Source organism: Nyctibius grandis, chromosome 4 (genome assembly GCF_013368605.1).
Source record: "Nyctibius grandis isolate bNycGra1 chromosome 4, bNycGra1.pri, whole genome shotgun sequence".
Classification (NCBI taxonomy): domain Eukaryota; kingdom Metazoa; phylum Chordata; class Aves; order Nyctibiiformes; family Nyctibiidae; genus Nyctibius; species Nyctibius grandis.
In genome coordinates this window covers 1599928-1619469 of record NC_090661.1, presented here as the reverse complement: position 1 = coordinate 1619469, position 19542 = coordinate 1599928, and the positions used below count along the sequence as shown (strand labels likewise).

Here is a 19542-nt window from a genome sequence, read left to right as displayed (position 1 = left end):
CTCTTCCTCGCGTGGAACAGGGCAGTTCCTGAGGCAGAGGACGCTCTGATCCCGTCACCCTCTACACGAAACCAGCCTCCACTTTCCACTTCCGTGTCCCCGCAGGCGTGAGCAGGGCTAAGGGTTGTGTTAGGATGGGGAAAAGCTCCTCTGGATGAGCCAGGCTCGAGGTGCTGTGGGGAGAGGAACGTGAAGGAGACTGCGGGAGGCTGGGCAAGGTCACCTGGGTGCTAGGGAAGTGCTGCGATCCAGGCACCCGTCGCTGGAAAGGCACCAGAGACACCCACCACGTGAGGTCTGGTGACTGCTGTATAATAAATATCAGTCATATGAATCCAAACAGGTACCCTGTGGTTTAATCAAGCACAATTTGTTTGTAGAGCGGCTGATAACCAGGTCAAAAGCCAATGTTATTGCAAGAAAAAGGACTTGACTTTCCAAAGGGAGATCGATATTTGCAAGGTTTGTTGGAGAAGCAGCTTCCACGGACGTGGAAGGGCTGGAGCACATTGAGTTAACAATTTCTATTGAACTGTTAGAACTGACTAAAGGATAAACTAAGCTGAGTTCAAATTTGTTCTTTGCAATGAAGGAAGAAACAGAAAAGTATCCAGTTAAATCATAGAATCATAGAAGGTGAGGGGTTGGAAGGGACCTCTGGAGATCATCGAGTCCAACCCCCTGCCAGAGCAGGACCAGGCTAGGGCAGGTCACACAGGAAAGCGTCCAGACGGGGCTGGAAAGTCTCCAGAGAAGGAGACCCCACACCCTCTCTGGGGAGCCCGTTCCAGGGCTCTGTCACCCTCACAGTAAAGAAGTTCTTCCTCATGTTGAGGTTGAACTTCCCGTGCTCCAGCTCGCATTCATTGCCCCTTGGCCTATCGCAGGGCACCAGTGACAAGAGGTTGCCCCTTTCCTCTTGACACCCACCCTCATCTATATATACCCATTAATCACATCCCCTCTCAGTCTTCTCTTCTCCACACTCAAAAGTCCCAGGTCTCCCAACCTAAGTGCCATGTCCAGGCTTTTCTTAAACCCCTCCAGAGATGGTGACTCCACCACCTCCCTGGGCAGCCCCTTCCAATGGCTAATGACCCTTGCTGAGAAGAAATGCTTCCTAATGTCCAACCTGAACCTTCCCTGGCCAAGCTTGAGGCTGTGTCCTCTTGTCCTAGCGCTGGTTGCCTGGGAGAAGAGGCCGACTCCCACCCCGCTCCAACCTCCCTTCAGGTAGTTGTAGACTGCACTAAGGTCACCTCTGAGCCTCCTCTTCTCCAGGCTAAACACCCCCAGCTCAGCAAGCATCACCCTACATCTCTGTGGGCTTCCTTGATACCTTCATCAAATATTCTTACATGAATCATAAGAGTTTGACACTTGAGGAGCCTCCAACCAGACCTCTCTCCTCTGTGCCTTTGGTCCTGATAAAGCATCTGTGTGATGTACGATAACACCTGTATGGGAGGGACAGGAAAGACCAGGAACAGGGACTGGAAAACAAGTTTGCTTCCTTAATCTGCAGGTCCTGAGATAAGCTATATCTTAATAAGGTGATTTTTTTCCAGGCTGAGCTTTTCAAGCCCACACAGATAAAGTTAAGGCGGTTCCTGAGCTTAGTCAGCAAAGTCCTTCGCCATATAGAAAGACTGAAAATTCATCCACAGCCCTGCTTGGCCCGGGGCTGAGCCCCGTGATGGTTAAACACATCCTAAGTGGTGTTGCCTGATCTTGTACGGTTCCCATCGAGGCTTTCAGGCACCTGGCTGCCAGGATTGATGGGATAATTCGCACCAGCCTCCTGGCCGTTGCATTCCTGAAATCCACATGCAGGGATTGATTTCTTTGCCACCCAAAGAGCTTTTGGAGGTGCCCATCTCCTGTTTTTCATGAACTTGGTTGCTCCAGTACATCTCATGTAGCCTTTAGAGGGACTGTCCCCTCACACATGAATCACCAGCATAAAACCAGCATAAAACATTCCTGTCACTGGTCCTGCAGCCGTGGCCCTTCTCTGCAAGGAGGGTTCAAGTTCACCACCCAACTCAACCACAACTGCTTCAACCACCAACCAGCCCATCTAGGGCTGCCAAGTGCTTTATTTTAACGCTCCATCCGAGTCCAAGCTTCTTGTGAGCCCAGGTAGAGCCTCTGCACTCAGGGAGCCAAATCCAGCCTTACTGGGACATCAAAACAACAACAGTCTTACATTTTTCTGGACACAAGTGTAAATCTCTGGGGGTTTTATTGAGCAGGAATCCTAACCCAGCCACAGCTGCGTGAGGAACCGGCAAACCAGAACTAAAAGCTTCCAGATCCATCCCTCCAGCTGTTCTCCAGCTGCTTTTTGGAGATCTCTGCATCGTTTGGTGCCCTCTGCCGCCAAGCAGAGCTACGGCAGAGCAGCCACCCTCTGCCACCCACCCTGGGCACCCAGCCCAGGCTCAGCCGTGGGGATGCAGCAGAGTTGTGTTTCGAGCTCTTTGCGTCTTGGTTTTGAGTTTCCTCAGGGTTCCCTGCTCCCTTTGGGTGATTTTTGCTGAATTTCGTGTGCCTCGTTCCTTCCACTTCTCTACTGAGGTTGGGAACACCCACGTTAGCAACAAAACCATTAGCCTGAGCCCCTTCGATGGCATCCTGAGCCTGGATGTCCCCAGCATCGTTACCTCCAGAGCCATCCCCATCTTCACCAACACCATGAACCCACCAGGCTGTTTGTGCTGCTGATTTCCCCCTCCCATCCCAGGACACGAGGCGTTAGGTGATAGATGGGTCACACCACATCTTCCTCCAGACTCCAGAGGTCTGAGGTTCCCCAGAGGGCTCTGAAAACTTTTCATTTCAGGAGGACACCTCGGAGGCAGCTCACCCCTACATCACCCCACCTTGAGCAGAGATGTTCTGCTCAACGCACGTCCCACCTAACACCTTTCCCACAAACAGAGGAAAATCCACCCTGGTGTCACCAGGACCTCCATCCCTGCCTGAGGAGAGGGGACCTCACTGCCCTGCTCCCCCACACCCACCAGTTACCTCCTGTTCCCCACCACCGAGGACCATTTCCACCTTCCAGCAGGACAGAATCACAGAGTCAATGAGGTTGGAAGAGCCCTCTGGGATCATCAAGCCCTGACACCACCATGTCAACTAGACCAGGGCACTAAGTGCCATGTCCAGGCTTTTCTTAAACCCCTCCAGAGATGGTGACTCCACCACCTCCCTGGGCAGCCCCTTCCAATGGCTAATGACCTTTGCTGAGAAGAAATTCTTCCTAATGTCCAACCTGAACCTCTCAAGGCCAAGCTTGAGGCTGTGTCCTCTTGTCCTATCGCTGGTTGCCTGGGAGAAGACCTGTTCAACGTAACAGCCCATCAGAGCAGCCCCAGGGCAGCTGGTGACAGCCTCTTCCCCACCAAGGGACGCGTCCTCGAGTGCCCTGCTCCCATAACCTTCTACAAATAAAGGTTTTTTCCACGTGTAACGTGGCAAGGACGCGTTGGCAGCAAATAGCCTCTTTGCTGGGGCTACTCCTTATCTGAGCTCGTGGCCACGGTGGGGCAGGGGAGCGAAGGGTGAAGGCAACGTGGTGGGTTAATCTCTGGTTTTCTTTGGCGTTGACAGCTACCTGCAGGCACGGGCTGGCTCACGAGGCCAGTGGGGAACACACACACGACGCCAAGGCTCCGGGCAGGGTTTATCAGGCTGTGGCCTCCTGCCAGGTCCAGACTTTCCATGTTGGGGGTCAGCCAAGACCTTCTCCTTTCCAGATCCCCCCACCCCAAACCTGAACACATCCCATTTTCCCTTTCACTCAAGGAGAATTAAATCATAGAATCATCGAATGGTTTGGAGGGGCCTTAAAGCTCATCTAGTCCCAACCCCCTGCCATGGGCAGGGACACCTTCCACCAGACCAGGTTGCTCCAAGCCCCATCCAACCTTTGAGCAACCTGGTCTAGAGGAAAGGTGTGTTTCATCCCTTTTTTCCCAACATCACCCATCAGATCCTCCTCATTTCAATCCCCTGGTGCCATTTAGCATCTAACCTCAGTTCTTGTATTATTCAGAGCTGGGTTGAAACTGGTAGCGAGGGAGGAACACCAGCTCCAGCCCTTACTGGGCAGGCTGGTCTCCAGCTCCTCAGCACAGGGTCTGCCTTTGTTTTCCCCCAAGCTCAGGACAAGGTGACCATGTCAGCAGCCACGTGATGCTGTGACACCTGGTCCAGCGCCGGGCACCTTGGACGCAGCCCAGCGCAGGTGACCTTGGTGGTGTTGAACCTTGGTGGTGTTGAACCTTGGTGGTCTATCACCCATCTGGTCCCACTTTCACCCCCCCAGCTGGTCCCAGTTCCCTGGGACAGATGGAGGTGGATGAAGCCCCAACAGAAGAAGGACATTGAGCTGTTGGAGCAGGTCCTGAGGAGGCCCATGAAGATGATCAGGGGGGGCTGGAGCACCTCCCCATGAGGACAGGTTGAGAGAGTTGGGGTTGTTCAGCCTGGAGAAGGGAAGGTTCTGGAGAGACCTTCCAGCTACTGCAAGAGGGGAGACTGAAATGAGATATTAGGAGGAAATTCTTGGCCGTGCAGGTGGTGAGACCCTGGATGTTGGTGCAAGAGAAATTCACCCCAGCGTCGTTCCCAAGCCCTTGGCACCGGTGGTCGGTGGAGCCCCTCGTGCAGCCCAGATGTGTGACAGAGCCATGGCTCAGCTGCCACCCATGGGTGGGCACCCCAAGGCAGTGGCGAGGAGCCACCAGCTGTCTCCAACCCCCCTGAGGGACACGCACCCCAGGATCGAACCCTCCTGCAAGGGGACCCCGAAGGATGGGTGCTCCCGTGCCAGCTCCACCAGGACCATCCCGCAGCAGGGCAAGGATGGTCCTGAGGAGCCCCAGGACCCTTTGTACCCCAGGGCTGGGGGGCAACGTCATCCCCTGCGGTGGCTACCCCGGCCAGCGAGAGGCAACTGGAAAATAAACGCCTTTATCTAATGGTGGTTGATGTCCCCTGCGGCGTTGACCCCAGTGAAGATGGAGAGCCCTCAGGTTGACACCCCCCCCCGTGTCCCTTAAGGACATCATGATAAGTGCCCCCAAGGCGTTTGCCTTTCTTATCGGGGACACTGGCCAAACAAGCGTTGTGGGGATATAAGGAGCGGGGCCGGTGGCCGGTGGCACGCTCGCTCGGTGTGCCTCCTCGCATCGGCTCTCAGCACCCACCATGAAGCTGCTCCTGCTCCTCGGCTTGGTGGCCTTGGCCCAATGCCATGTCTCCAGGTGAGCACGGGGGTGGTGGTCCTGAGGACCCCCAGCTGGGGACACAGCCCCCCCCCCCCACAGCCATGGGGGACAGTCCCCGGGGTCCCCGTCCCGGTGACGGCCCCCCGCCCCGCGCCGCAGGGTCCCCCTGAAGCGGATGAAGTCGCTGCGGCAGACGCTGCGGGAGCACGGCTTGCTGGAGCGCTACCTGCGGGAGCACCCCTACAACCCGGCCGCCAAGTACCTGGGCACCGGCGGCTCCGCCGAGCCCCTCCAGAACTACCTGGACGTGAGCGCGGAGGGAGCCCGCGGGGCCACTGGCCTTTTACCCAGCCCACTAGCCCCCTACCCTTCCCCCTAACCCATCCCACTAGCCCCTTACCCTTTCCCCTAACCCCTCCCACTAGCCCCTTACCTATCCTGTTAGCCCCTTTACCCATCCCACTATCCCCTTACCCATCCTGTTAGCCCCTTTACCCATCCCACTAGCCCCTTTATCCATCCCACTAATCCTTTACCCATCCCACTAGCCCCCTACCCTTCCCCCTAACCCATTATCCATCCTGCTAGCCCCTTATCCATCCCACTAATCCCTTATCCACACCACTAGCCCCTTACCCATCCCACTAGCTCATTATCCATCCTGCTAGCCCCTTTATCCATCCCACTAGCCCATTATCCATGCCGCTAGCCCCTTATCCATCCCACTAATCCTTTATCCATCCTGCTAGCCCCTTACCCATCCCGCTAGACAATTATCCATCCCACTAGCCCATTATCCATGCCGCTAGCCCCTTATCCATCCCACTAATCTCTTACCCATCCCACTAGCCCCAAACCCTTCCCCCTAACACATCCCACTAGCCCCTTACCTATCCCACTAGCCCCTTTATCCATCCCACTAATCCTTTACCCATCCCACTAGCCCCCTACCCTTCCCCCTAACCCATCTCACTAGCCCCTTACCCATCCCATTAGCCCATTATCCATCCTGCTAGCCCCTTTATCCATACCACTAATCCTTTACCCATCCTGACAGCCCCTTTATCCATCCCACTAGCCCATTATCCATCCTGCTAGCCCCTTTCCATCCCACTAATCCCTTATCCACCCCACTAGCCTCTTACCTATCCCGCTAACCCCTTTATCCATCCCACTAGCCCATTATCCATCCCATTAGCCCATTATCCATCCCACTAATCCTTTGTCCATCCCACTAATCCCTTACCCACCCCACTAGCCCCTTACCCATCCTGCTAGCCCCTTATCCATCCCACTAGCCCATTATCCATCCCATTAGCCCCTTATCCATCCCACTAAACCCTTATCCACACCACTAGCCCCTTACCCATCCCACTAGCCCATTATCCATCCCATTAGCCCTTTACCCATCCCACTAGCCCCTTACCCATCCCACTAGCTCATTATCCATCCTGCTAGCCCCTTTATCCACCCCACTAGCCCCTTACCTATCCCGCTAGCCCCTTACCCATCCCACTAATCCCTTATCCACCCCACTAGCCCCTTACCCACCCCACTAGCCCCTTACCCGTCCTGCTAGCCCCTTACCCATCCCGCTTTCACAGAATGAGTACTTCGGCACCATCACCATCGGGACCCCGGGCCAGCAGTTCACCGTCCTCTTCGACACCGGCTCCTCCAACCTGTGGGTGCCCTCCGTGTACTGCTCCAGCCCGGCCTGCGGTAGGTGGCCAGTGGCCCCGTGGCCAGCTGGGCAAGGGGTGAAGGCAGTGGAAGCCCCAGGCTTGGCCAGCCCCTGGCTCCTGGGAAGGCTGGGAGCCACGGACGGCTCTTCCCTGTCTCTCCCAAGGGACGTTGGGCGATGGGGGTGGCACCGGAGGGTCCCCGAGGGCAGGACGGGCCGTGACCATCTCCCTCTTGTACCCACAGGCAACCATGACCGCTTCAACCCATCGGAGTCCTCCACCTTCGTCGCCACCCAGCAGAGCGTCTCCATCGCCTACGGCACCGGCAGCATGACCGGCTTCCTGGGCTACGACACCGTCACCGTAAGGCGGCGTGCGCCCGCTCCCCCACCCCACGGCGGCGGGGACGCCGGGGCCTGCCCAAACCGAGCCCTTCTCCTCATCTCCCCCACCAGGTCGCAGACCTCCAGGTCACCAACCAGATCTTCGGGCTGTCTCAGACCGAACCCGGCGATTTCTTCTACTACAGCCCCTTCGATGGCATCCTGGGGCTGGCCTTCCCCAGCATCTCCTCCTCCGGAGCCACCCCCGTCTTTGACAACATGATGAGCGAAGGCCTCGTGGAGCAGGACCTCTTCTCCGTCTACCTGAGCGGGTGAGCCCTGCCTCATGGTTGCCAGCATCAGAGGTGACCTTAGTGCAGTCTACAACTACCTGAAGGGTTGTAGTAGAGTGGGAGCCTCTTCTCCCAGGCAACCAGCGACAGGACAAGAGGACACAGCCTCAAGCTTGGCCAGGGGAGGGTCAGGTTGGACATCAGGAAGCATTTCTTCTCAGCAAGGGTCATTAGCCATTGGAAGGGGCTGCCCAGAGAGGTGGTGGAGTTACCATCTCTGGAGGGGTTGAAGAAAAGCCTGGCCATGGCACTTAGTGCCCTGGTCTAGTTGCCATGGTGGTGTCAGGGCAATGGTTGGACTCGATGAGCCCAGAGGGCTCTTCCAACCTGGTTGATTCTGGGATTCTGTGACAGCAAAGCCCCCCTCGGTGATGGCACTGCCAGCAGAGCGGTGGCGCCGAGGTGGGACCTCCACCTCTCATCTCCCCCCCTTGCAGGAACGGGCAGAGCGGCAGCTTTGTCCTCTTCGGTGGCATCGACTCCTCCTACACCACCAACGGCATCACCTGGATCCCCCTCTCTGCTGAAACCTACTGGCAGATCACCATGGACAGGTAGTCACCTCAGCACCTCCCCTTGCCCCCCCCCATCCCCCAGACGGTGTTTGGGGGGGGCTCAGCCCCTCACCCCGTGCCCCCTCTCCCCAGCGTGAACCTCGGCAACCAGCCCGTCGCCTGCACCAGCGGCTGCCAGGCCATCGTGGACACTGGCACCTCGCTGCTGGCCGTGCCCACCTCAGCCTACAACAACATCCTGGCTGCCCTCGGTGCCACCACCAACGGCATGGTGAGGCCCCAGGGGGACCTTTGGGGCTCTGTGGGGTGCTCCATCACTCTCTGGGGACACATGGTTGCTCTTGGGGTGGCCGCTGACCCCCACCTGCCACCGTGTCCCCCCCCCAGATCAGCTGCCAATCCGTCAGCTCGCTGCCCGACTTCGTCTTCTACCTCAACGGCAACGCCTTCCCCATCCCACCCAGCGCCTACGTGACCGAGGTGAGCACCCCACCGCGGAGGGGACGCGAGGAGGGGGCTTTGGGGGTTGGGTCCAGCAGCTGGTGACCACCACCCGCCGTGTCCTTGGCTGCAGAACGACGGGTACTGCACCGTGGGCTTCGAAGGCCTCAACATGCCCACCGAGTCGGGCGAGCTCTGGATCCTGGGCGACGTCTTCATCCGCGAGTACTACGTGATCTTCGACAGGGCCAACAACATGGTGGGGCTGTCCCAGCTGTCCTAAGCCTCCCTCCGTGGTGGGGACGGGGACAGACTGGTGGCCCCAACTTGGGGGCTTACCCAGCGCTCCCCTCCCCTCTCGCCGTGGCCACCGAGCACAATAAAGCTGTGGAGAAGCATCCTTGTGTGATGTCTCTCTCTGGGAAGGTCTGGCTTGGGTGCCACCACGTCCCTGGGCATGGACACCGGCGGGTGGGTAGGTGGGATGTCACCCCTTGTGCCAGCAGAGCCACCCACGTGCCTCTACGCAAAGGCAGGTACCCCAGGGCCACCATGGGACACGCCACGGGGTGGCTGGGGCTGCTGGTGGCCAGGTGGGATGGAGAAGGTGTTGGGGACCACGAGGGACCAGGATGGGTTGGGGGGACCTGGTGCTGGGGGTGCTTGGTGACGCTAACCCCCATCCCTCCTCGCTGGATGAAGCCCTGGGACGCTCCAGGAGCCACGGACCTGCCTTGTCACCATCCCTCTGGACCCCCTTCGCGGGGGCAGGTGCCCCAGCACCTTCCAGATGTTTCTCAGGACTTTTTGCTCAGGTCAAACCCCCGGGAAGTCTCGCCCAGGAGCAGCCAAAACCTGGTGCCAGCCCCCCAAAACCCTTCTCCCCCCCTACCATGAAGTCCCCAGCCCCACTGCTGCCACCGGGGCAGGATATGTCCCTCCTGTCCCCAAACCCTGCTCTGGGGGGGTGAACACCCACTGCCCTCGTCACCCTGGGGGGCTGCTCACCCCAAACCCCCCCCGAGGGACAGGGTTCGACGTGCCAAGCAGCAGCAGGGGGACGGGGCATAAATACCAGGGTGACTTTATTGGTGGCAGGGAGGGCAGCTCGCCCCCTCCCCATGCCCCCAGCTGGCCAGCACCCACCCCAGGGGTGCTGGGGGCTGGCACAGGGCAACCCCAGCCCCACACCCTGCACACACAGGGCTGGGGAGGCGCAGGGGGGGCTGGTCCTGGCCCCCAGACCCCCTTACAGAGGGGCTGGGGGACCCTGGGGCAGATGGGGACTGGGGCGCTCTGGTTGCACCCATGGGAGCGGGGATGCTGTTGCCCACCCTGTCTGCTTGGCACCCCCTCCCCAGCCACCCACCCCCCCCCCCGGTGGGCCAGGCCAGCTGGTCCTTCTTCATCCCCATCCTCCTCCTCACGTGTGGCACCAGGGGCCCTCAGGGAGCCGCGTGCCCCCCGGGGCTCTGCCCGCTGGCCGGTGGCACAGCGGAGGGGTCCGTGTCCCCGAGGGGTCCCTGAGCCTCAGGGCTGGAGCTGGGGGTGCCCGGGGGGGCTGCAGCCTCCGAGGGGGTGCTGGGGGGATGAGGGGCTGTGGGTGGGTGGTGGTGGGGGTTCAGTGTGGTTGTGGGGGGCTCCTCAGCCCCCCCAGTCCCCAGAGAGGGGCCAAGGGGGGCTGTGTGGGGCAGCAGGAGCTGGGCCAGGCGGTGGCGGGGGGAGCGGCTTGATCTGGGGGTGCCCGTGGGGGGGTCCCCGTGGGCTGGGGACGGGGACGGGTCACCGCTCTGCGCCAGGAACCGGGCGGCTGTGGCTACGGGGGAGATGCTTTGGTTAGCACCCACCTCTCCCCCGGGACCCCCGACCCACGCCGGGGGCACCCAACCGCCCCGGGGTGCCGCAGGGGGGGTCCGGAGCCAGCCCCTGTCAGCAGGACCCCCGTTACCTGGGCACCCCCCTTACCTGGGCAGGGCGGGCAGCAGGCGGCGGGCAGCGCGGGGGGCTCCGCGCAGGAGCGGGGGCACGGCCTCTGCTCGCAGCTCACCTCCCCCAGCTGGCAGCGAGGGGCGAAGGAGGGGTGAGCCTTCCCCGCCGCCCCCGCCCCGGTCCCCTCGGCCACCAGCACGGGCACCCCAGGGGCATGGGCACCCCATGGGCACGGGCACCCCACGGGCACCCCATGGGCACGGGCATCCCATGGGCACGGGCACCCCACAGGCACCCCATGGGCACGGGCACCCCATGGGCATGGGCACCCCACGGGCATGGGCACCCCACAGGCACCCCATGGGCACGGGCATCCCATGGGCACGGGCACCCCACAGGCACCCCATGGGCATGGGCACTCCATGGGCACGGGCACCCCATGGGCATGGGCACCCCACAGGCAAGGACACCCCACAGGCAAGGACACCCCACAGGCACCCCATGGGCACGAGCACCCCATGGGCACGGGCACCCCACAGGCACCCCACGGGCACCCCACGGGCACAAGCACCCCATGAGCATGGGAACCCCACAGGCACCACATGAGCACCCCATGGGCACAAGCACCCCACAGACACCCCATGAGCACCTCATGGGCATGGGCACCTCATGGGCATGGGCACCCCACAGGCACCCCATGGGCACGGGCACCCCACGGGCACCCCATGAGCATGGGCACCCCATGGGCATAGGCCCCCCAGGGGCACCCCGCTCACCTGGCACGTGCAGCGGGTGCAGGGCTGGCCCTCGGGGGTGAAGCTCTGGCCGTTGCCCACCTTCCTCCCCTGGTAGTTGCAGTCTGCGGGGGAGGGTGGCTCAGCGGGTGGGGGTACATTTGCCCCCCCGCTCCCCCCCTGCCCCCGTTCCTACCCTTACAGACGGGGCAGCACTCGCCCTCGGGGTGGAAGGGGTAGGTGCAGAAGATGGCACAGTCCACGGGCGAACAGGCCACCGAGCCCAGCTGGGAGAGACGTGGGAGGACAGGGAGGGGGGTAGCACCCACCGGGGGGGGGGCTGGGGTAAAGGGGGGGCACCCTGAAGTGCCCCAGGAGCTGGAAACATCTGGGGGTGCCCAGCGCAGCCCTCACCAGGCAGATGCAGCTGAGACAGGGGTCGAGCACGGAGGGGAAGGTCTCGTTGTTGTAGAAGATCCTCCCCATGTAGGTGCAGCCTGCGGGGGGGAAAGGGGGGGGCTTGGGGTGCCCAGGGGGCTCGGGGACCCCGCGGGTGAAGGTCAGGCTCTGGGTCTGCGAGGGGCTGTGGGGGGGGGACGCAGAGGGGAGAGAGGGGGGACAGAGGGGGGACAGAGGGGATGAAAAAGTGGATGCAGAGGGGGTACAGGGGGGACGCGGGGGGGACGCGGGGGGGACGCGGGGGGGACGCGGGGGGGACGCAAGAGGGGACACAGGGGGCACGCAGAGGGGACACAGGGGGCATGCAGAGGGGGCAAAGAGGGGATGCAGAGGGGACGCAGAGGGGGCAAAGAGGGGGCAAAGAGGGGGCAAAGAGGGAGCAAAGAGGGGACGCAGAGGGGACGCAGAGGGGGCAAAGAGGGGGCAAAGAGGAGGCAAAGAGGGGGCAAAGAGGGGGCAAAGAGGGGGTAAAGAGGGGGCAAAGAGGAGGCAAAGAGGAGGCAAAGAGGGGGCAAAGAGGGGGCAAAGAGGGGATGCAGAGGGGACGCAGAGGGGGCAAAGAGGGGGCAAAGAGGGGGCAAAGAGGGGGCAAAGAGGGAGCAAAGAGGGGACGCAGAGGGGGCAAAGAGGGGGCAAAGAGGGGGCAAAGAGGGGGCAAAGAGGAGGCAAAGAGGGGGCAAAGAGGGGGCAAAGAGGGGACGCAGAGGGGGCAAAGAGGGGGCAAAGAGGGGACGCAGAGGAGACGCAGAGGGGACGCAGAGGGGGCAAAGAGGGGGCAAAGAGGGAGTAAAGAGGGAGCAAAGAGGGGACGCAGAGGGGGCAAAGAGGGGACGCAGAGGGAGCAAAGAGGGGGCAAAGAGGGGGCAAAGAGGGAGCAAAGAGGGGGCAAAGAGGGGGCAAAGAAAGAGGGGGCAAAGAGGGGACGCAAGAGGGGACGCAGGGGGGACACAGGGGGGACACAGGGGGGACGCAAGAGGGGGCGCAAGAGGGGGCGCAAGAGGGGACACAGAGGGGGCACAGAGGGGGCGCAGAGGGGGCGCAGAGGGGGCACAGAGGGGGCACAGAGGGGGCGCAGAGGGGGCACAGAGGGGACCCAAGAGGGGACGCAGTGGGGCACAGGGGGGCACAGGGGGGACACAGGGGGGATACAGGGGGGACACAGCCCTCACCCGCGGAGCAGTCGGGGCAGCACTGCCCGGGCGTGCGGATGGGGTAGGGACAGGTCTCGGCGCAGTCCGTGCGCTGGCAGCTCACCGAGCCGTCCGCCTGCGGGGACACGCGCTCGACAGAGACCTCGGGGTGCCCGGAGCCCACGGAGGAGGGGAGGTGGCAGTCAGGACCCCCCCGAGGGCACAGGGGGGGACAGGACCCCCCCGAGGGCGCAGGGGGGACAGTGACGCAGAGCAGGGTCTCATTCACCTGGCAGATGCACAACTCACAGGGATCGCCCGGGGACCAGATCTGCCCGATGGGGAACTGCACCCCGTTGTCGTCCACGGAGCAACCTGGGGTTGAAGGGGGGGGGGGGACAGGAGGGGGACACGGGCACCCCCAGCCCCTCACCCAGGGCTGGCACACGCTGCTGGACCCGCGTGTGGCCCTGCTTCTGGGCCCCCTCCCCACCTGCCAACCCCATGGCCAGGCAGCCTCCCCTGTGCCCTGCCAGCCCCCCCTGTGCCCTGCCAGCCCCCCCCCGTGCCCTGCCAGCCCCCAGGCACCCCCACATCCAGCTCCCCCACTTGCCCTGTCCTCAGGTGTCCCCTCTATCCCATCCTCCTTGTCCCCAGTTGTCCCACCCTCCTTGTCCCCAAGTGTCCCCCCAACCCACCCTGCCCATCCCCAGCTGTCCCCTGCATCCTGTCCCCACTGTCCCCCACCTCCTACCCTCCCTGTCCCCAAGTGTCCCCCCCATCCCACCCTGCCCATCCCCAGACACCCCCTGCATCCTGTCCCCACTGTCCCCCACCTGTCCCCCATCCCACCCTCCCTGTCCCCAAGTGTCCCCCCATCCCCAGATGTCCCCTGCATCCTGTCCCCACTGTCCCCCACCTCCCCCTCTCCCTGTCCCCAGCTGTCCCCCCTATCCCACCCTGCCCATCCCCACGTGCCCCCCAGCGCGGGCTCACCGGCGGGGGCCGGGGGGTCCCGGCAGGTGAAGCAGCACTGCCCGGGGCCCAGGTGCCGCTGGTGCTGGGGGCAGTCGAGGACGGGGCAGGGGGCGAAGGAGCACTCCACCTCGCCACCCTGGGGACACGGGGACACGTCACCCACCGGCCCCACAGCCGGACCCAGCCCCGTGCCCACCCATCCTGCCTCAGCCCCTAGCAAAGGTGCAGGAGGAGCCCTGGAGCATCCCTGGGGACCCCCCAGCCCTGGGGACCCCCCAGCCCTGGGGATGGTGCAGGGGAAGCCCTAGAGCATCCCTGGGGACCCCCCAGCCCTGGGGATGGTGCAGGGGAAGCCCTGGAGCATCCCTGGGGACCCCCCAGCCCTGGGGATGGTGCAGGGGAAGCCCTGGAGCATCCCTGGGGACCCCCCAGCCCTGGGGATGGTGCAGAGGAAGCCCTGGAGCATCCCTGGGGACCCCCCAGCCCTGGGGATGGTGCAGGGGGAGCCCTGGAGCATCCCTGGGGACCCCCAGCCCTGGGGATGGTGCAGGGGAAGCCCTGGAGCATCCCTGGGGACCCCCAGCCCTGGGGATGGTGCAGGGGGAGCCCTGGAGCATCCCTGGGGACCCCCCCAGCCCCAGGGACCCCCCCAGCCCCGGGACCCCCCAGGAGGTACCCGGCAGACGCAGGTGGTGCAGTCGTCCCCGTCCAGGCTGAACCGGGCACCGTGCGGGTACGTGCGCCCCCGAAAACTGCACTTTGCTGGGAAGGAGAGAGGCAGCGGGGCCAGGGCTGGTGTCAGGGAGCAAAGCACGGCACCCCCCACCCCCAAGCACATCCCTGGGCTCCCTGCACCCCACAAGGGGATGGGGGTCCGGGGGGACCCACCTGGCTGGCAGGAGCAGCAGTCGGTGGGCGAGGTGCTGGGGCAAGGGCCCGGGGGGCACTCGGGGGAGATGCAGGAGACGTTGCCAGCCTGCAGCGGAGAGCGTGGGGCTGGCATGGGGCAAGGGGGGGCAGTGCCAGGGCATCACCCGCCCTGGTGCAGCCTGGAGGTGCGTGGCTAAGTTGGGGTATGGGGGGGACACCCCATCCCACCCAACGGGCTCACCAGGCAGACGCAGACGGTGCAGTTACCATCGGACGGGGAGAAGACGTCGCCCTCGGCCCGGGCCACCCCCTCGTGCAGGCAGCCTGCGAGGCAGGAGGGTCACTGAGGGGGCTGCAACGGGGCCACGGGAGGGGGGACAGCGGGGCTCACCTGCGCAGCTGGGGCAGCACCCCCCGGCCGGGGCGGGCAGCGGGTGGGAGCAGCCCATGGGGCAGCTCACGGCCTCGCACAGCACCCGTCCCCCCTGCGAGGACACGCGGCGGCTCAGCCCCACGTCGGGGGGCATCCCTGGGGACCCCCCAGCCCTGGGGATGGTGCAGGGGGAGCCCTGGAGCATCCCTGGAGACCCCCCCAGCCCTGGGGATGGCGCAGGGGGAGCCCTGGAACATCCCTGGGGACCGCCCCCAGCCCTGGGGATGGCGCAGGGGAAGCCCTGGAGCATCCCTGGGGACCCCCCAGCCCTGGGGATGGCGCAGGGGGAGCCCTGGAGCATCCCTGGGGACCCCCCCCAGCCCTGGGGATGGTGCAGGGGAAGCCCTGGAGCATCCCTGGGGACCCCCAGCCCTGGGGATGGTGCAGGGGAAGCCCTGGAGCATCCCTGGGGACCACGGGGAGGGTGGGATGGAGCACGTACCTGGCACCCGCAGGTCCTGCACCCCGGCTCCGTCCAGCGAGCGCCGGGCTCCCGGGGAGCCCCCCGGTACCAACAGCGAGGGGCTGATGGGGCGGAGGTACCAGGGGCTCCCACAGCACGCAGGGATGGCTCGGTGGCCTGGGACACCGAGGTGGGAGAGGAGGGAGGGAGATGGGTACCGGGAGCTGCAGCAGGGAGGTGGGAGCCTCTGGGGAGCTGGAGGGGTCCCCCCGAGCCGGGGGGCAGCAGGACGAGGGTGGGTGGGTGCTGCAGGGACTGCAGGATGGGCGACGGCGCCAGGATGGCTTTGGGGTAGCCTAGGAGGGAAGGGACAGGCGTCACCCGGGGGTGGGCAGCGAGCCGGGGGGGCACCCCGCTGCCCTTCTTGCCCTGGCGTGGGGAAGGGGCACCATCACCTTCGCAGGAGACCCCGTCCCCGCCGAGGCGGTACCCGGGGCGGCAGGAGCAGAGGTAGCTGCCCGGCGTGTTGTGGCAGGCGTGTTGGCACGCTCGGCGCTCGCCCGGCCGCCGGCACTCGTTGACATCTGGGGTTGGGGACAATAGGGGGACACGTCGGTGGCCGGGGCAGGAGGTGCCGCACCCCGGGAGCCCGGGGCACCGAGCTGGCCCGGCAGCGGCATCACCGTGCCAATGGGCTCGACGGTGCCAATGGGCTCGACGGTGCCAACGGGCTCGACGGCCACCTCCGTCCCCCGGGGTCCGTGGCACGGGGCGAGCGGGGGGTCCCGGCGCTCACCCACGCAGGAGTGCCGGTTCCCGTGGAGGTGGTACCCGGGGCGGCAGGAGCAGCGGTAGCTGCCGATGCTGTTCTTGCAGCGGTGCTGGCACGGCGTGGCCAGGCACTCGTCCGTGTCTGGGGGATGGCAGAGGGTCAGCAGCCCCCCGGGCTGGTCCCTGCTCGCCCCCCGCAGCCCCCCGCACACCCTGGCAGCTGTGGCGGTCGGCGGAGAGCTGCATCCCGGGGCCGCACTCGCACACGAAGCCGCCCTCGGTGTTCACGCAGAGACCTTCGCAGGCGGCGCTCAGGCACTCGTCGATGTCTGGGGGGGACGAGGGGGGAGAGACGGAGATGGGGGGGCGCCACCCCTGAGACCTCACATCCCACCGGGACCTTCCCCATCACACCGGGACCCCCCCATCCCTCCAGGACCATCCCATCCCACCGGGACCACCCCATTCCTCCGGGACCCTCCCCATCCTACCGGGACCTCCTCATCCCACCGGGACATCCCCATCCCACCGGGACCTCCCCATACCACCGGGACCACCCCACAGGGACCTCCCCACCCCTCCAGGACCACCCCATCCCACCGGGACCTCCCCATCCCACCGGGACCACCCCACCCCACCGGGACCCTCCCCATCCCACCGGGACCTTCCCCACCCCACCGGGACCCTCCCCATCCCTCTAGGACCACCCCATCCCACCGGGACCTTCCCCACCCCACCCCGTCCCACCAGGACCCCCCCCACCCCGGCTCACCGGTGCAGCGGACGCCGTTGGCCGTCTCCACCATGGAGAAGCCGAGGGGACAGACACGGGCCACCTCCTGGCACCCGCCGTGGTTACAGGAGAGGTCGCAGCCGTACTCCCCGCACGTCCCCACCGGCTCTGACACAGACACGGGGGGTCCGCGGGGCACCGGTGCCACCCCAGCACCCACCCACCCACCGCGGATCCCCGAGGGTCCGCACCCAGGGATGGGGACCGCCCCGGGGGATGCTGCAGGGAGAGGTGACAAGGAGCAAGGTGCCCTGCCAGGGAAGCCTGGGGGGGGTCCCGGCTGGTGGGTACCTGGGCAGGTGATGCCCTGCTCTCCATCGGGGCACGAGCAGAGGTCGGGGGCGATGCACAAGCCGCTGCCGCAGCCGAAGGAGCAGAGCGCTGCGGGGAGCGGGGACAGGCGGCTGTCAGGAGGGCAGGGACCCCCCCACACCCACCCACCCACCCCCCGCAGCCCGTACTCACGCAGGGTGCACTGCCCGCTGCCCGGAGCCAGCATCCACCCGGGGCAACATCCGCTGCCCAAGCCCGAGAAGCAGACGTGGGGCCCCAGGCGGCGCCTGCGCGACCCACCAGAGGCTGAGGCCACCCTGCCCCGAGCCCCCAGGGCAGGGGGCAAAGGGCCCATGGGGAGCTCCTGCAGCCCCTCTGCCGCAGGGACGCGAGGGGACGTGGAGGGGACACACAGGAGGGGTCACAATGTGCCCACGGGCACCCCGTCACGGGTGGCAGAGCATGGTGTGGAGCCAAGGGGATGCAAGCAAACTGGGGTGAGGTGTGACCCCAAAGTGAGGTGGGACAGAGGGAGAGGACCATGTCCCAGGTAACCCAAACCCCCCCAGCACATGGTGACAGGGGAGAAACGGTCCCCAGGAGGACACGGGGAGAAGGACACAGATGTGGGGAGCAGGACACAGATGCAGGGAGCAGGAGACGGGGCAAACTGGGGTGCGGTGTGACCCCAAAGTGAGGTGGGACAGAGGGAGAGGACCATGTCCCAGCTGACCCAAACCCCCCCAGCACACGGTGACAGGGGAGAAACAGTCCCCAGGAGGACATGGGGAGCAGGACACGGATGCGGGGAGCAGGACACAGGGCGAACCGGGCTGTGGTGTGACCCCAAAGTGAGGTGGGACAGAGGGAGAGGACCATGTCCCAGGTAACCCAAACCCCCCCAGCACATGGTGACAGGGGATTAATGGTCCCCAGGAGAACATGGGGAGCAGGACACGGATGCGGGGAGCAGGACAGGGATGTGGGGAGCAGGACACAGGGTGAACCAGGGTGCAGTGTGACCCCAAAATGAGGTGGGACAGAGGGAGAGGACCATGTCCCAGCTGACCCAAACCCCCCCAGCACATGGTGACAGGGGAGAAACCGCCCCCAGGAGGACACGGGGAGCAGGACAGGGATGTGGGGAGCAGGACAGGGGGCGAACCAGGCTGTGCTATGACCCCAAAATGAGGTGGGACAGAGGGAGAGGACCATGTCCCAGCTGACCCAAACCCCCCCCAGCACATGGTGACGGGGAGAAACGGTCCCCAGGAGGACACGGGGAGCAGGACACGGATGTGGGGAGCAGGACCCCTGCGAGGGTCACCCTCCCCTGGTCCCGCTCACCCCCTGGGCAGAGCGAGGGACGCGTGGGGATGGGATGGGATGGGATAGGATGGGAGGCACGGCCGGAGCCCCGAAGGCAGCCGAGGGGATGGATGGCCAGAGCACGGCACGGCACGGCACGCTGCCGTCCCCAGGTGTAGCTGGGAGAAGGAGAAGGAAAAGGAGGGGGAACCCGGCTACCTCTCCACGGCAAAGCTGGCCGGTTTCTTCCTCGCGGGGTACACCCTGGCCTGGCCACCCGGGAGGAACAGGGACACACAGGCAGCCTGGAAGAGCAGCTCGAGCCACATGACAGGCTGCTCCGGCACGTTCCCGACGCCTGCCCGCCTCGCCTTCCTGCCTGCCTGGGCGGCACACGGGCGCCTACCGCACGCTGGCCCTTGGCCCTGCTCCTCCTCCCCGGGAACAATGCGGGGGGTGGAGGGAGGCGAGAGCGGGGAGCGCTGCGGGGGGAAAGGCAGCCCCAGCCATCGGCACCCGGCTCTCCACCCACCCGGGGACGCGGGGATGCTCGCCCCAAGGCTGGCTCGCCTTGGCCGGAGCGAGTGGCTCCATCACGGTGACGAGCGGTGGCGGCTGTAGGACAGGGAAAAAGGGGGTCCCCGACGCGGTGGGAAGCAGCAGCCAAAGCGTTTCCCCCCTTCTCTCCTTTCCCACATCTGGCAAAGCTCCGGCATGGCCGCTCCCCACCCCTCCTCCTCCTCCTGGCGGCACTGGGCCGCCTTCCCAGCCCTGCACAGGGACCCACCAAAGAGGAGCTCGCAGCAGATAAAGGGGCCAAAGTGGAGCCGGGACGGTTGGGGTGCACCCCGTGGGGTGGGGGATGCTGCAAGGCACCCGCACACCATGTCACCCCCCACCC

The 19542-nt window shown here is 64.6% G+C and overlaps 2 protein-coding genes across 2 annotated transcripts; one reads left to right on the top strand and one right to left on the bottom strand.

The window, feature by feature from the left end:
- Window positions 1-5223: 5223 nt before the first annotated feature.
- Window positions 5224-8843, top strand: LOC137661964 (pepsin A-like). Its single transcript, XM_068397792.1, has 9 exons — window positions 5224-5279; window positions 5403-5550; window positions 6848-6965; window positions 7173-7291; window positions 7384-7583; window positions 8042-8158; window positions 8252-8390; window positions 8507-8599; window positions 8694-8843. Exons 1-9 carry the CDS (start codon window positions 5224-5226, stop codon window positions 8841-8843), a joined length of 1140 nt encoding a protein of 379 aa, XP_068253893.1.
- Window positions 8844-10005: 1162 nt separating this feature from the next.
- On the bottom strand, window positions 10006-18970 carry VWCE (von Willebrand factor C and EGF domains). The gene is made up of 20 exons (XM_068399541.1): window positions 18861-18970; window positions 17526-17620; window positions 17352-17441; window positions 17040-17168; window positions 16480-16596; window positions 16293-16409; window positions 15952-16080; window positions 15536-15852; window positions 15052-15145; window positions 14902-14984; window positions 14679-14766; window positions 14467-14552; window positions 13809-13926; window positions 13102-13187; window positions 12852-12948; window positions 11638-11720; window positions 11420-11510; window positions 11266-11348; window positions 10526-10616; window positions 10006-10370 (listed from the first exon to the last, which is right to left on the bottom strand). Exons 1-20 carry the CDS (start codon window positions 18968-18970, stop codon window positions 10006-10008), a joined length of 2469 nt encoding a protein of 822 aa, XP_068255642.1.
- Window positions 18971-19542: the final 572 nt, after the last annotated feature.